Source organism: Cinclus cinclus, chromosome 6 (genome assembly GCF_963662255.1).
Source record: "Cinclus cinclus chromosome 6, bCinCin1.1, whole genome shotgun sequence".
In the NCBI taxonomy this organism is placed as follows: Eukaryota; Metazoa; Chordata; class Aves; order Passeriformes; family Cinclidae; genus Cinclus; species Cinclus cinclus.
This window is the reverse complement of record NC_085051.1, coordinates 21,949,936-21,967,043: the sequence shown is the minus strand read 5'-3', so window position 1 is coordinate 21,967,043 and position 17,108 is coordinate 21,949,936. Positions and strand designations below refer to the sequence as shown.

Sequence of the window (17,108 nt, the reverse complement as noted above, 5' to 3'; positions counted from 1 at the left end):
CTTCTCTTTATGTTTTGGTTGTGATGGCTCATCAAGCTAATGGTGGCACAGACTGCTCTCAGGGGGTTGTCATAGAGCGGCAGAGCTGGAGGGCACCTGGGTTGCTTCATCTAATCTATTCATCTAGCAGGAGCAGAGTCAGCCGTAACAAATGTCATTCCTGACAGATGCCAGTTTGAACCTTTTTAAAGGCTTTGCCAATATCCTTCACACACAATCTCCTTTTCACAGAGGACCTCGCTGTGCTGCAGACAGCAAGTGCAATGGTTCAGCACTGGCCACACTCATACCTCCAAATGGAGAACCTGAATGGACCTGGCCAAGGTTCATGGTAACATCACATAAAGTGGACTGGACTGCTAAATCTGGCAGCTTCTGTGTTAGCCCAGAAACATTAAGCAAGCGTAGGTTGAACTTGCACTGCAGAGCTGTGAGTCTTGTAAACAATATATCTCTGAGAGGAAAGACATCATACCTTCTAGTCCTTCTTTTGGAAACTCTCGGAATCATGAAAATGAAATGGGGGTACAAAAAGAAATACAGCTATGGAAGACAGCTCCAAGGAAGACTTGCAATAGGAGGCTGAAGTATGGGGTGACTCTTAGCTGAGCCCCAAGACTAGGATTTCTACTGGCCTTTGTGACAATAAGCCTCTAGCTGACAATGCAGGCTGCTGTTACGGTGTGATATAGCTACAGGGACAGTGGCACCATGCCAGCTGGGTGTTTTATTCATATTTTGCTACTCTTATAAAGATAGGCTCAAGTGACTCATATGTGACCACATACTACACATTTAAAGTCATCGTCATGGATTTGATTTCTGGGGCTTAGGTTGTTGTTGTTTTCTTTCTTTTTTTCTTTTAAAATACATTAATTTCTTTCCCTCTGCTCTCCTCAATTTAATTATGACCATGTAATCTGGAGATCTGTAAGGCTCTAACATGAGGTCTCTGGCTATCAAGTTCCCATGTTCACAATTAGCAAATGGAGACAAGAAGAACATACTGGAAGAAAGGGGTTTAACTTAAGGTGCTTAAGGATCTGTGATCCTGTTGTCTCATCACTGACAGGAGGCCCATGGGTGAGGAAGGTTTTAGGTTTCAAGCCAAGATACAGGACACTTAAACCAGTATGAAAATCAGACTTTGGTGGACTTTCTAGAGATAGACAATAGGAGGAATTCCTAGGACGTAGGAATTAGGAGCACTAAAGGGATTTTAAATCACCCCCTGTAGTGTTCAAGAAACATTGAACAACACTGATGTCTGCTTGATCTTAACTGAGAAGTTCTCATTTCCTCTCAAATGTCAATGAATGCTGGCTTTTGAGAACACAAGTTGAAATTACTGAAATTAACTTTTCCACAATTTGATTATCAGCAAATGCTTTCTCCTTCTTTACTTACCCATCTCATGCCATAACATCCTCAGAGACATCTGACTTAAACTTTGCACTTGCTCCTAGACAAATTCTTGCAGAGGGCAAAGGACTTCAACACAGTCAAGTGGAAGACAAGAGGCTTGGAAAAGTCCAGTTTGGCACCTATGGTGCTTCCCCCAGGACTTCTATACTACACTGATGTGTGGAAAGCACAAGCACATGAAATACAGGCACACTGATTGGCAACATCCTCCAGAAATTATCTGGCATGCTTTTGAGTTCAGTGTTGGTCCACCATACTTTCCATATCATGTATGAAAAGTTATGTCTCATACCACACTCCTGCTATGCTAACAAGGCATCCTCAACATAGTTTTGTCTTATTTTAGGATGAACTCAAAGTATAGATTCAGAATGGTACCATCACAGAATTAAGAAAAGTAGATGTAGTGTTTGGGAAAAGATTTCAATTAAGTCATTGGAGAGAGCTCATGAACATTTTCCATTTCTAGAACAGATGCAGACATGAGGAATTCCCTGCTATAAATCCCTTCTTCCCAAGAACCTACTTCCCCCCTTTCTTCTGAGGGAGAATTTTATTTTTTTTAAGATTTTTCTCAAAGTGCAGCAGAGTGTAAGCTAGCAAATATTTTACACTTGGCTTTCTCAGAGAAAATACCATACCTGCTATGACATACCTGTCTCCAAGGATCTTGCCTCTGTTACAGAATTTTTACTGCCATCTCGGATGCTACGGAGCCTCCTGCTCACGTCCACAGTAATGGGTTGTCAGTGAAAGAGAGAGACGATCTCTACACATCTCCCATACAGTCACCCTGAGATTCTGGTTGCATCCAGACATACCTGAAAGTAAAAAAAACAAGAGAACTCAAAATTTGTGGACCATGGTGAGAAGGACAAGCATATTTAGGCAATGCTATGCTTTACTTGTCATGGCTATGGAAAAATTCTTCTACACTGGTTCTTGCTGTAGCAACAACTGAGACCTTCTGTGGGCTGTATCCCTGCACAGGTGGTCTCATGGTGAGATTTTGAATTTCCCACAGATGCAGGGAAAAACATTGGAATAAAAGTATGTGGTACATTGGGAAAAGCATCAGACCTTCTCATTGTGCTTAAACATGGGACAGATGCAGCACCTAAAGCAAGTGATTTCTGTGTAATTCCCTCCTCAGCAATGATTCTCCATTATAGAAATGAAGGATAACAAGAATAGCCAAAAGCATGAATCCCCTGGTTCAGCTTTCTAAATGGCAATCTCCTCAAAATGCAGGTGAGGGTCTGGAGGCTTGCAGTGTACATGTCCCTCCACTCTGATGTGGTACCAAAGATGACAAGAAGATGGAGGATGCTGTTGCATGTTTGATACTGCAGTAGTTTGGTGCTGCAGGTTTGGGAAAAGGAAGAAACCTAGCTTGAAGGTTAAAGTCAAGACTGAGAATCCCACCACTTAATTTGTGTTCTAGGAATTGTCTGCTAGGTGGCTTTACACAGACAATTGTGTCTCACTGCCCCCCTTTTTACAAGCAGGTTAATGACCCCAGCTGTCTCACAGGGGTACCTGAGTGAAGCAGGGGCTGCAAAGGGCTTTAGGAACCTCAGTTAAGGGGTGAGGGTAAGAAAATATTAACTGGCTGGTAGTAGACATGCAAAAGATGCTCTTCTGCATATTGGCTACAGGAAAGCAAAGGAGAAAAATACTCTAAGAGCTTCTCCTTGTCGTTTTCCTTTAGACTTCTGCTGCCTGATCTTGTTTCTTCTTCACAGGGAATTTTTTTTTTTCTGTCATATAAGCAGAAAACTCCTGGACCAGGATTGTGAGGATTTTTTGGGTGGGGACAACTGCAGACAGGTACTAAGCCTGTACATTTTAATCTCCCTATCTGGCTAGATTAAATACATTTATAGCACACAGAATGCGCTGCAAAGTAGAAGCTGGAAGGCTGGCTTTGTTGGGCAGGAGAGAGTTAATCCCTATGGGGTGCTCATGTACGTCAGAGCAGGTTCCTGTCTGTGCAGTGCTCAGCTAGGATTGAGAGCTTTTGTTCCTTGTTGTTTTTCATTATTTCTTTGCATTTAATAGTGTTTGGATTTTTTTAAAATACATTTTAAAGAGCATTTCAAGATGGAAAATGGGGGGCAGTTAGAGAATCCTGTAGGCTGAAATCCCCTACCTATCCTAAGATGTTAAAGAACATCACAGACACAGGCAGGACAAGTCCCCACCATGGCTGTGGCTTCTGTACTTCAGCCTTTAGTGCCTGTGCCACACCCTGCCTGGGCAAGTTTCCAGTTCATCTCTCATCACCTGCCAGGGGGCTGAGCAGGGACTAACAAATGGTGGTGGGATAGGGGTGGGGATGCTTGCACCACTTCTCCAGCTCTGCCCCTCTAGGTCTCCAAAAGGCAGCTATTACCGTTCCCAGCAGGATTGGTGACCAGCCGGTAAGAAGACCCGGTGTTTCGCTCCCAGGTTCTAAGTAAAGTCCAGCTCGAAGCATGACTCTCCTGTTTGATTTTTGACTGAATTTAAAACAGTTTGGAAGAAAGTGGTGTCATTCTCCGAGCATGAATCCTGCCAGAAAGGTTTGAAACTGACAGACCCTGAGGTGCTTTGTGTTCTGAATTACAGACATTTCAGGGTGGATGCAGTGCTGGATAATGTCTCTGTCCGCTCCAGAGGCAGAAAAGGTGAGCAGGGAACTCCCTGACAATGGGCTGTCCCCTGGGCTCTGGGGAAACAGGCTGCTTTGAGAAGCTGGAGGGCACACAGAGGTGAGGCACTGAGCTGGTAAAAAAAGCTCGGGAGGGTCATCTGGAAAGCAACGATCGTGAGCTTCGTGAAATAGATTAAGATTAGCCTAGCTGTGACTGAAGTTTTGGCCAAAACAACAACCCACAGTGAAAGGCGAGGGAACCGCAGCCCGAAGGGCGGATGGGCGTGAGGCTGCACAAAGGAGCATTCCGTGGGCTGAGAGCATCGCCCGGAGAAACCTTCCATGGGCAAACCCTCCCCTTGCAGAAACCAGAGCTGAAGCGGGTAAACCCCTCAGAAGTGCAGTGCTGGACTCCACCTGCCCCGGAGGGGATCGGCGGTGACACCGCGCCGCCTCCTCCTTTCCAGCCCCGGCGCCGCATCCCCCGGTTTCAGACCGTGTGGGCGGGAGGGAAGATTCCCCAAAGCCGCCGGGGCGCTGCGGTGCCCGCGGGGAAGCCGGGCCTCCCTCGGGGCCGTTCTCCGGGCGGGGAGGCGGGGACGGGGCGGAGGTTTCCCCGCAGCCAGGGCTGTCCCGGACCCGGGGGTTCTAGTCGGGCTGCGGGGCCAAGCGCGGGCGGCCCCAAGCAGGGGGGGCTCAGGAACACCCACGCAAAACCTGGAGCTCGTACGGAGCTTCCATGGGAGCTTCCGTCCTCAAAAACCCAGAACGCACCAGCATCCTGCCCCCCCCCGCCCCCCCATCCACCCCACAAGGGTCGAACCCGGGCCGAGGCGGGAGCCCCGCGGCCGCACCTGGGGCACGGAGGGGAGCGGGGACGGCGCTCCCCGGCCGCCCGGCGCCGCTCTCCGAGGGCAGCGCCCTCTCGGCCCAGCCGGGTGTCCGTGGGGGCGAGCCCACCGGGCTGGGGCCGCGCTCCGTGCGGGGGCAGAGCGCGGCGGGGCAGCCCCGACGGGAGCCCCGGTCCCGCGGTGCCGGCGCCGCCCCGCCCGGCCCGGCCCGGCCGCCTCAAGCCGGGCTGCTGCTGCCACCTGCCGGCCGAGCGGGGCCAGGCGCCGCCCGCCACCCCCGGGGCCGCCGAGCTGCGGCGGGAGCGGCTTCTGCCCCTGGCGGCGAAAGGTATCCGTCCTCCCCGGACAGGGACAGACCGGGACATCTGCGGCACGGACAGCCCATTCCCCTTCCAGCGTGGAAAACTCCTGTCCGGGGTGTTAGTTCACCCCGAAGCTGGGGACTCAGCGTTACCCTCGGCGCGTTCCTCAGCGTCCATTGCCAGCACACGTCGCACTGGCAAAGCCTGGCTGGGACAGGAGCACGGGGGACTGACAGGGCTGCCACGAATCAGCAGTGAGGGGCTCAATACGAGGACCCTTTGGAGGGCAGGAAGGGGGCTGTGGGTGTACCTAGGAGGCTCCAGCGCTGCAGGTGCGTAGGCACAGAACTGCACAACCAGGGAGTCACAGGGCACACAGAGAAAGGCAGAGCAAAAACTGGGCCCTGCAAAAGTGATTCTGTCAATGGAGACCAAGACTGTGGTGTCAGAGGACAAGAACAGGTAGCATGACTACAGCTCAACAAACCTGGTGTGCGCCCAGACTGGCAAAGAGCTGCAAGATGCTCACATCACACTGACTCCTCCCGGGAAAGTGCTGGGACAGTCTGTGGAATAGGATAGGAGAAGTGTACTGGGATAGGACAGTCTTACCTGTTCCTAGTAGAGTAGCCCATCCATCCAAGTCCATATACGTCCAGAGAGGAGGCAATACTAATTTTGCCCTTGGCCACTTCTCATCTTTGCTTCAGCTGCCCGTTCATTAACTTGGAGGTAGAAAGAATAAGGCATGACAGTACTGGAGCACACTTCAGTACCAGTGACAGCACTTTTCCCGGCATGGAGAAAGACAGAAGCACGGCAAGGGGGAGGGAGGTGGTGGGCATTGGCCCACAGCCACTGCTCACACCACTACCTGCTCCTCAGCCCCTCTGAGGATACCTGTAGGTAAGGAACAGAAACACAGCTGGAGGGGGCTGCAAAAGGGAGCAGACAGCGAGGCTGGCTCTCAGCCCCCAGGTGCTCTTCCCTCTTCTTCCTCCCACTCCTCCCACTTTCCTACAGCTGCTGGTGCTGCTCTTTCCTCCCACACAGCAGCTCTAAAAGGCTGGAGGAGACAGTAAGGAACAGGGGAAGCTGACTTACAAGCTGACAGATGCCACTGCCTGGTGTCTTTTCAGAGCCCCATCTTCCTTCGACCTTCATTGTCTCCTCCATTTGCTCCAAGTTGGCAGCAGTACTCACAGAGGTGGCCGAGCTGCACGATGTGGATGAAGTGGGACACAGAGAAAGATGGGTGCCTGAGAACTAAAGCTGGTTACTGAAGCCCTGGGAAGAAATCACTTTGCTGCAAGTAAGGGAGGATTAATGTAAACAAGCAAAAGTAAAACTCATGGGTTCTCTCCCAGAAAACCAAGCCATGCCGTCTAGGATCCATTTTGCTGGAGATCTCATGAGTAGTGCAAGCAAGGCTCTGAGATGGCAATCAAGGGTTGCTGGTGACACTTTGAAGTGAAAGAGTCACAGGGATGAATTAATTTCCATTTTATCTGCTGTGACCTTGCTGTTCATTCTAGTAATACCAACTTTTAAATGAATATTGTGAATTCATTCACACTTCACATTCCCCTCTCGAACTTCCTAGGGTCATGCTGACAACATTAGAAGGTCTTGTTCTTCTTTTTCACCCACTTGAAGGGTTGTGTGCTGAACTAAGAAATCACAGTAACCTGATATGCTAGGACATGTTATCCAGACTGAAAAAACTACAACTGCCATGCAGTCAGTCAAAAAGATAAAAAAAAAGCTCAGGGCTAAGCCAATAAACAAAATGGATGGAAAGAAAATAAAAGCCCTGTCCCTGGATTCACACAGGTAATGGGATGAGCAGGTCTACTCCTCTGCCCAGCACTAAGGAAGATTGAAACTACAGACAAATGGAAGGGGTTTGTCTTGGCTTCTCTCCTGAAGAGTTTCTAAAGGAACTTCCACCCATTTAGGTTTTTTCCTTATTTTTTTCTCTTGCACGCCCTCCAACTGAAGAAAGAAATTCTTGCCTACACTAAATACACAAAATTGTTTGTTCTTCTGGTCAAAATGTCTTTGAAACATTTTAGGAGAAAGTGTTTCTTAAGAAACACTCTAGGCTTCTACAGGCACAAAATATCCTGTTTATGAAAAGGGACCGAGGGTTCTTTGTCAGGGTACCAGTAGCAGTGCTGCACAGACCTGATCTGCTCCTGAGGAAATGCTGTCACTTGGGTTGCAGCCACCCAATTTTCTAAGAGCTTTTAGTGATGCTCCTGCTAAGGTTGGTTATTGTATGCAGGTGTAGGGGGGGGATGTTGCTATAGATATTCAAAGGAAGGCCCGTGTAAACCCACAGTGCCAAGGAAAAGAACTCTTGTGGAGCTCTTGCAACTTGATGTGCTGACTAAGCTGCTCCAAATAATTAAAATTGCCCTATGATGACAGTCAGGAATTAATTAAGTAGGGTTTGGAAGATCATTCAATTCACCTCTCTCAGATCACTGAAAAAAAGACTGTTAGGCACTACTGTAATCAAAAGATAACACAGATTAAATGGATTTTAGACCCAATTCTCATTATGGCAGTCTAATAGTTAATAGAACTGCTTCAATGACTGAGGTAGGTACATCATGTACTTTTTATTGTGCAAATGTGTGCATCCAGCCCCTGCTCAGGGACATACACACCTTGCCATCATGCCATCCACTTGCATAGAAAACTGCCCACAGGTAGACAGGTCTTCATGTCACACAAGACATGGAACTCACTCTTTGCAGGTCCCCAAGAAAGAGGGCAAGAGTGAGTGGGCCAGAAGATGCTTCTCTCTGTATGAGGTGTAGATCGGCCACTCTGGTGTTAACATTTCCCTTACCAGAATCACATCCTGAACTTTCTTTTCCAGAGGTAACTTCAATCTAGGCTGAGAAGGCAGAAAAAAGCAGATTATGGATGCTTACAGTCTCCTCAAAAAAAAAAAAATCTTGAAGTTGCTTTTAAGCAAGTATTGTACCCTCTCAGAAAAAGTCAGTAAAGCTAAAAGTCAAGCTGAGTCTGGTCAGGCCTCAGTTTAGCCAGTAAGGCACGTCTTAGATAAGCATGTCACAGAAAAGTTGAGAGAGAAAAGCCGTTAATGATCTTTTATAACACAAGAAATAGCAGGCTTAAAAAGAGCAGATACTTCTTCACTGGAAACTGACCTCTGGAACTCCCGGGAGTAGGTGACCATGGGAGCTTTTGTTTCAGTGCTCACAGGACTGCACTTAGGCTTGTCCCTTGGCCAGGGAGGCTGAACAGCTGCGGCCCTCCAAACTCCACGGACGTATATACTGACTGTGCAGAAATGCACATCAGTGCCAGGTGCCCCACTGTCTGCATAGGCTTTGCAGCATTGCCTCACGGCCTCTCAGGTGTCCTTTTTGTTTTCTGATGTCTCCAGATAACCAGAAGGAGCCATCCACTCAGCCCACTACTTTGGCCTTTTTACCTTGTCCAGGTCTGCCACCAGAAAGTCTCTGATGCTACAAAAAGCAGGACCCTTGTCTTTCTTGCTTCTTCTACCTGGAGCTTCCTCTTCCTTCATTAAGATTCTCACCACTAAAGCCTAGTTTCTTTTCTGTTTTCACCGAGAGAACATTTTCCTGCATTAGCTCCTAGCATAGTAGTGGGATAAGACAGGCTCCTCCATCCATTTAGTTTGTTTGGATTGCATCTGCCCACAAGTTAGTGTCCCTTAACAACTTCTATATATCAGATTTTTCTTCTGAGCATATGGATCACAAGACAGGCCATAGCAAAACACACTCCTAAGATAGTGGTAACACATGCTGTCATACTGTAATCTGTAACAGCTGCAGCTCTGGGAAATAATTTCTTTTAAAAAAAAAACAACATAGAATTAAACTATCAGAGAGAGAGGATATGATTAGATTTAGATCAACAAGCAGAACAGGCAAAGATTTTCCACTGAATTATAGTAGAATGATGATTATTGATTTGTCAGAATATTATTCTCAGAGACACATGGATGGCTTGGATTTTAAAATCAACAATGGTGTCATCATGGAGGGACTGTGGCCAGAAGGTTTGACTCAACAGCTGTCTGATCCCTGGCTAAGGCACCAGTAACCACTGAAACTCTTCCTTGGGCCAATGTACACCCTTCAGAGCAGAGACTGGCTCTTCTGTGAAGTACCCAGCATGCCATAGGCACAAATAAACATGCACAGCAATACTCTCTTAGACTAGTAATAACCCGATTCTGAAGGACTGAAAATTGAAGGAGAAGCCTGAACACGGAGTAAAGAAAAAAAAAACAAAAACAAAAACCTCAACAAATCAGAACACCTGCATTAAGAAAATTCCTAGATTATAAATGTCACAAAGCTAACTCCTGCCCACCTGTTTTCAAAACTGTTCCTTCCATGGCACTGTCATTGCATCTCCTCTGGGACTACTGAACTTGAATACTATTATTTTTGTTCTGGAATCTAGAAGTAGATCATTAGGTTTAAAAGTTTTTTAAAAAAACCCAGGTACTTGCAAATTTTGAGGGAATGCTTTTTTAAAGCAGCCAGCCTTATCAAAACACTGCTCCTAATTAATCCTGAGCTTTTCAAAACTTAAAAATAAAAAAAGCTTAAAAGTACAAGGACCCTCTCCCTTAATTCAGATGGTCACTTTCTTAACTTTCTTTGTGTCAAACATAGCTTGTATCACTCTTGTACAGATTCCCTAAAAATAGTAGTGAAAACAAATTGCCTTTAAACTCACTGCCTGTCCCTTTGTGGTAGTCATTTGCACAACTTTCTGTTGGCTCTCACAGATGACCAGCCATTGGATTCAGCAAGATGACCACAAATTGATAGGAACGTTTCATAAGCTTCAGTGTTCACAGATCCAAATTGTTTTGTTTGAATAAATACTGGCACACTTGAGTACATTCAGCAAATCAAGAGTAAAAATAAACTCAACAAAACCAATCCCACACGTGACAAAGCCTCTTGGAGGATATTTCTTTTAAGAGAGTCTCATTGACTCAAACATGGCCAGCTGGTCCTCTAAGAATCAAGACAACCTGCAGCACTCCAGAAGGACACATCTAAGTAATGCTTGAGATGGGAGAATCACCTGAACCTGCCACACAACATCCAGCAGCTCTGGAGAAGAGGAGCTTGTTTTTCTGAATACTCAGGCAAACTCTTCTAAAGCATTTTCACTCTTTCAGTGCTGATACAAACTATAAACTTGGCCTATTCCCTGTTTCATAGGCTGTTTTTAATTTGGGTTCCATGTTCTAAGAAGACATCAGACAATGTGCGGGAGGGTGAGGTACAGCAAGGAGGGGAAACATGTTGCCTAAAGTAATACAGGAGGACAGAAACAAGGGTAGGAATATTACTGACCTGGGTCCAAATCTGGGGGTCCCTAAATTGGTACCCAGAAAAGTTAACAGCAGCTACTGCAAACTGTAGGAAGTAAAAGCATCATAATACAGCAACAGATCTAATTAGCATCTTCAGCTGTACCATATCATTCTTAGGGAGAGGTGGTGAGTTTGTTGTTCATTTTTAGTCCTTTTCCTGTGAGAGGGAAAGAGGAGGGTTATAGAGTGGGTTATAGTGTAGAGTTATATAAGCTGCACCAGAAAACTTTTCTGATGGCTGTTTTCTATCACAGGTGATGCAAGACATCCACAGGGGATCTCAGTCTCCATTGCATTTTAAAACCTCTTCTTTGAATATGATCCTATGGTCACACTGGATGCCAATACAGTATTTCAGTGTTTCCTTTTTTTGTATGACATCAGTGCAGTCCTAACCAGTACAACTAAGGCATCAACAGTGAATCAAATCCAACCACTTTATAGGTAGAAGTGTCTGATTCTTTCCCTGTACCATTTTTCCTCAAAACCCCCTGAAGTCAGGAGCTTTAGAGGCTATCTGTAAGGATGCTACCTGCAAACAAACAGAGACTTTTTTCTCCATTACTACTTCATTTCTGGATACACTCTGAAAACAATTGAGAAAACCCCCTTTTTTCGAGAAGAGAGGATTTTGCCATTTACCTATGGGTATGTCATCCCTAAATCAGACTACTTCGGCGATATGTTAAGCAGAGCCAGTCAATGTGAAATGACTTACCAAGCCTCACTATTAGAAATTGTATTAAAAGTTCAGTTTGTCAAAGGTATCTCAACCGTCAATGGGAAGTAACAGGCAGTTTGAACAGGCAATTTGTCATGCTCTACAACAGGGAAGGTAGATCACCCTCTCAAGATAATAATCTTTTCCATTTATGAAAGACAGAGTCTAGACAACCACCTTAGCTTATTTTGAAATAACTTAAATGGAAGGAGATGCATGTACTCTCTAAATAGGTAACTTCCCCTGCAGAGAATCACACCTTTGCTCTTAAAAATTCAGTGGCTTCCATTTCAGCATGTTGCCCAACTTGTTTTCTGATCATAGAATCAGCATTATTAATTTTAATTGACAAACATTTGAGCAGAGTCAAACACTGAAATCCACCACTTCTTGGCATGCATACAGGAGGGTCGAAGGCATGGAGATGGGAGTGTTCCATTAGCCTTCTCCAAGGGCAGAAGTCAGCACTCCCCAGCAGATTCACCAGTGGGTGAAATCTTTAAGACACACTCTGTTGTTAGCATTACGTCAAGCTTATGCTCTCAAGTAGATCTTGTTACTTCCCTGCTTCAGTTGGATGTACTGCTTGTGCTGCACACATCCACAAGTTACCTAAAATTTCAGAGAATAGAGTTAAGGAAGCATAGGCTATTTTAAAATTGGCTGTATGGCAGAGAGAGCACACAGTAGCCAAGTAGCAAATGAACATCTGTACATACAAATTTTATGGGATTAAGGCAGGACACATTTAAGCACTTACCCAAGATTCGGAAGAAAAACCCCATCATCAGACTACTGCAATTTTCAAGAACCATTTCTAAGAGACAAATTATCTGAAAAGGCAAAGACAGCAAGAACAGCAATGTCCTGCTACCTCCTTGCTGCCAATTTACCGTATAGCCACACACAATCTTCCTACATTTTGCTTGATGTCTGTGTACAGTGCATCTTGCTGCATTTCTTAAAGAAATAAATTAGTAAACGCTGCAGTAAGCAAGATGCAAGCTGGCATGAGTATTAATGACCAATTTCAAGTGCCCATTGTCTATGAGCATAATCCTTGCTAATCCAGAAAAGGTCTGTTTTAATTTGATCTTTTGTCAAAGCCATGGATGACCACCTGTGCTCTACATATTTGTACTTTAGGTTCTTAAGGACCAGCTGTACTCTTCACTTAAATCCCAGCATCGCCCATCAGCAGTGAAAACAGACGCAGTAGAAAAGAGCTCAGCACATAGCAACCACTTGATTGAACCATGTGATACAACCAAGTTGTAAGGTACATGCTTTCTACCAAGTTAAGTTTTTGCATACTACATTTTAAAACTAGTGCATGAAATAGAAGATTTACCAGATATATTTAAGTGACTCCCCACTCTTTATCAACCACTAAGAGTGAAGCAGACCAGTTAACGAAACTGAATAAAAGCAGCCGCTCCGCACATTAATTCAAGGAAAAGCCTTTGCTTTTTTCCTAGATCAAATGGAAATTCTTTCCATTTACTTGTACCTGCCTTGCTATTTTTCCCCTCCCACAGCTCTATATCAGAAATCTCTGTAATTCATTATCCCAGTCCATGATCCTAGTGGTGGTATTAGATCTTTCATGAAGTGATCTTCCTCTTGGAGTTTATATAGAGATACAGCTATGCCTGTCTCCAGCCAACAACATTCAGCCTTCCAGTAGCCTTGGGAAAAGAATAAAATTTGACACGCTGTTGACAAAAATTTAACACATTCACCCATTTTAATAAAAATCTACCCAACAGTAGCACTTGCTCATACCTCTGTCAGGCTCCCTAGACAAATGGAAATTACTTGCAATAAAACAGAGGTAAAATTTGCATTAGAACTGCTCATCTTCAGTCATATATAAAAGTATTCAGGGATCCTTTTATGAAATAATAAGTTCCACTATTACAAAAATTACACTGATGTCATAGTTTCTACCACTGCCATACTCAAAATTTGCACCAAAGAGACAGGGAAAATACTGGGGGAGAAATAACACCCAGTAAGTTCATAAGTATTGTTAGTTCTTCAAAAAGAATCACTAAAAAGCATGTTTAACACTAGAAGATGCAGAGTAGGTTGAGATGACAGCCGAGTTGGTTAACTCTTCCATATTTCCTTCTGCCACAAACAGAGTCAGACATAGAGGTGCAAGGAAATTTCCATGGGTATGCATGAAATCATTGGCTGGACCAGGAGCGTCAAGGCCTTCCTGGCTCCCAGCTTGGTCTGCTCCCAAGGAAAAGGCTGTAGCTCCTCCAGGCTAACCTGGACTCTTGCAAGTGGCGCATGACACACAAAGTACAGGAGAAGCTGTGAGTAGCTCATAAACAATTTTATTTCAAATATGTGCCCTTTTTTATTCTGGAGAATCATGTCCTCCACCAACCAAAGACAGAACTGATTTGGAAATCTTCCACCTGACTTTTTTGTTGTTGATACCTTGACACCATGTCCTCCTCCTCCTCGGCAGCTGAAAGTATGGCTCAGGATGAGCATAAACTTGCACCTTATTCCAAAACGGCTAGAAATACAGTGAACAAAGAATTAGTAAATCAACCACTCAGGGAGGCAGAGGGCTATGAATATACAGACAAATATAAAACATCTCACTGGGATTTTACCAATTTTATTTTTCTGCAAGTATGATTAAAAACCACTTTGACTTTAGGGTCCTGATATTCCCTCCTCCTCATTCCCCAACAGAAACGAAGAATTCCAAAAGTGCTTCATGTTTCTCATGTTTTTTTAATAAAGTCTGTTCCTCTCCTTCCAAAAAAGCAAGTAATGTGGTATGGAGTGAACAAGACAGGACAAAGCATGAGTTTCACATGGATGAACTGCTGATTATCTCTTCTTACTATTTGGTACGGTTGTGTGCTTTGCATTTCCAGTGGCTTTAGATTATAAGACATGAAGCAAGTTATTTTTGGATGCTGATGCCAATCTGAGCATTATGGAAAAACTAACAGTTGCCTAGGTCCTGTTACAGGTGGTTGTGAACTCATGGAAGTTTCTTGGTTTAATATTTACACGGATGTTTTAAAATTATGGTCTGTGAAATATATTTTCCAAAGATGCTCCTCTATTTGACAAAAAAAAAAAAATAAAAGAACCCTTGATCCAAATCCCATCTCTTTTTTACAGTCTTGTTAAAAATTTCAATTCATCAATTTATCTTAGCACACTTAAGAACAGAATAGAGAATAACAACATTCTTTAAAAAGAGGAAGATGCTGATCTCTAAGGAGACCGTCGCTCTTTTTTCAGAAGTAAATGACACTGAATGGTGCGGATTCGATTCTTTGCTGGGGCAAACTCCGGCTGAAGCTTTAGTGTTGACTCATACCATTTCATGGCCTTTTCAAACTCCTCCTGTGAAGAAAGAAACCAGAGTGAAAAGAGTCAGATTCTAAAACAGTGAACACATTTTCTCTGCCTTTCCCATCCAAATCAGTAGTGCAGCATGATAAGCACAAAAGTAACTGAACCAATCCTTGTGATTTAGGATGTTTTCCTTCTCCCACAAATAACTGATATTTTCTTTTTCTCAATTCTGCATAATCCATGGAAAGGAGTCAAGTTATTGCTGAGAATTACTGACCAATGTTCTTGCCTTTTCTTTTTAATACACCTCAGTATTCTTGCTGTTAAAGTAACTTTTAAAAACAGATTTCAGTCAGAATTTGAGTAGATCAAAGCTTCATGGACAATGCAAAACCACCAACTTTTCTGAAAAGCTAACATTTTTAGAAACAACCTGAAATTATTTTTAAAAGATTACTCAATAAAAAGAGTAAAAACTCAACATCCCTCCCCTCCAGACTTATAGAGCATACAATAGCTAGACAATTTCAACTGATAGGCTGGTAGTTAGAAGCATTCATGTGGAAATAGCATCTATTTTTGTATAGCTGAAATCTCATTACCTATGCCACCCTGCTTTTTTATTAACTAGGAAAACATGCTAACATCCAATAGTGTATTCGAAGAAAAATGAGAGGAGAAAAGACCCAAAACATTCTGAGGTTTTCCGTCAGTTTCATCACTTATTTTTTCTCTTAAGTTCCTTTTCTCAGTAACTTTAGTTATGCAGTAGAGATAATATGAATTTCTGGCCATATCATAAAGACTAACTAAATCAAGGTGAGTTGATTTAAAAAACACTGATTTTTTAAAAAAAGGTGTATTTTAATAGTATATATAGACAGTATGAAGAAATTCGAGTCCATTCTGCAAATTATGTTAGGCATTGACAATCCAGATACTGAAAATGAACTTCCCTTGTGTTTGCTCACCACAACTCCAAGTTGGGTTTTACTTATTTTTAACTTCTTTCACTTATTTTTCACATATTTTACCAAGCTTAGCTCTTCAAGACAGAGACCAAATTCATCACTAATTTTCCAATATTGTAAAGATATCCTGTATTTAGATAGGTGGACAACACAAATTACCATTGTTTGCTACTGTCTTTACAAAGCTTTGCACACAGAATTCTTAAGCCAGCTTATAAAAATGTTGGCTTTAAAGTACTAAATGAGAAATAGGAGTAAAATCAATAATAAAAGTTTTGTCTTTCTAAAGATACTTCTTGATGATCATACCCCAACATCTCTTGAACGCTGCTCCTTCAAAATTATTTGTGAGACTAAGACTTTTGTCTTTTTTTATTTACATGTAAATAGTGTCCCAAAGACAGCTATACTTGGGTGACAGCACACTCACCATTGCTACATAGACATTTGCCAGTGTGAAATGATTAACCACGAAGTGCGGCGCTATTTCCACTGCCATGGTAGCCACAATGATGGCATCATTCCAGAGTTTGGCGTTGTGGAAGATGTTAGCTAGGCTTATTAGTGGTACATCCTGGAGGAGAAGAGCAAGCAACAAACAGTTTATTTCCATTGCAATTGTCTCAGGATCAGCAAGACAAACAGAAGAATCCACCACCAAACTGCACCCATCTGGGTCCTACCCACTTCCTTCTCTTTTGATGTTGAGAGTAATGATCCAGACCTATTTTAATACAAAACTGCATTTGGGCCTGAGTTACAAACAAAAAAACTTCACATCCACATCCACTCATAATAGTGACGAACGTGACTCTTGGACAGAAAAAAACTCAAAAATTAACTCACTTAAGTGTATGTACATTTAGTTTTTAGAAGCTCTTACCCTATTTTTCCCCCCAAAGATGAGATACACTTTAGAGACAAGACAAACTGTTTTGTTTGAGTACCCTCCTTCAGCTCTTGCATAAAAAGAAAAGGAATATGAACAAAGGGGACATCAGAGAAGCAAAAACACGGTCTAACCATAAGTGCAACACACGAATCATTTTTTTTGTCCTGCCTCTGCCATAGAATTGTTATTCTGATGCTCAGTAATAGCTATAAATAAAATTTTCTCAGCTGGACACTGATGGTATGTTCTTTATTTCCTGGATTTCCAGACTGTGACCTTGTCTGACTGAAAAAACTGTAGAGCCCTGGCAACCATAACAGCCTCTCTTGGTGCTGGGCCTCACCCCTTCAAAGCACAAAATACCACTTAGTACCAAGGCTTAGGTACCTTCAAAAGGACAACTAAAAAGTTCTGGATGTATGCAATCCCTGAATGCTTGACCTTCACGTGTCAAGGACTACCTGTGCTGGACAAGTTACTCATGCTTCCAAAGCAGATATTATGGAAGTCAGAAACACAAGAGAAGTTCACAGGAAAATTAATTACCTTTTATTTGCATGAG

The 17,108-nt window shown here is 43.6% G+C and overlaps 1 protein-coding gene across 2 annotated transcripts in view; it reads right to left on the bottom strand.

The window, feature by feature from the left end:
* Window positions 1-13,672: 13,672 nt before the first annotated feature.
* Window positions 13,673-17,108, bottom strand: part of TTC17 (tetratricopeptide repeat domain 17) — a 55,445-nt gene continuing 52,009 nt past the window's right edge. For both annotated transcript variants that reach the window (XM_062494252.1, XM_062494253.1), the window contains exons 24-25: window positions 16,085-16,228; window positions 13,673-14,731 (exon numbers count right to left, since the gene is read on the bottom strand). In XM_062494252.1, the coding sequence (XP_062350236.1) occupies window positions 14,600-14,731; window positions 16,085-16,228 (276 nt within the window). In that variant the 3' untranslated portion in view covers window positions 13,673-14,599. The remainder of the gene's footprint in view (window positions 14,732-16,084; window positions 16,229-17,108) is intronic.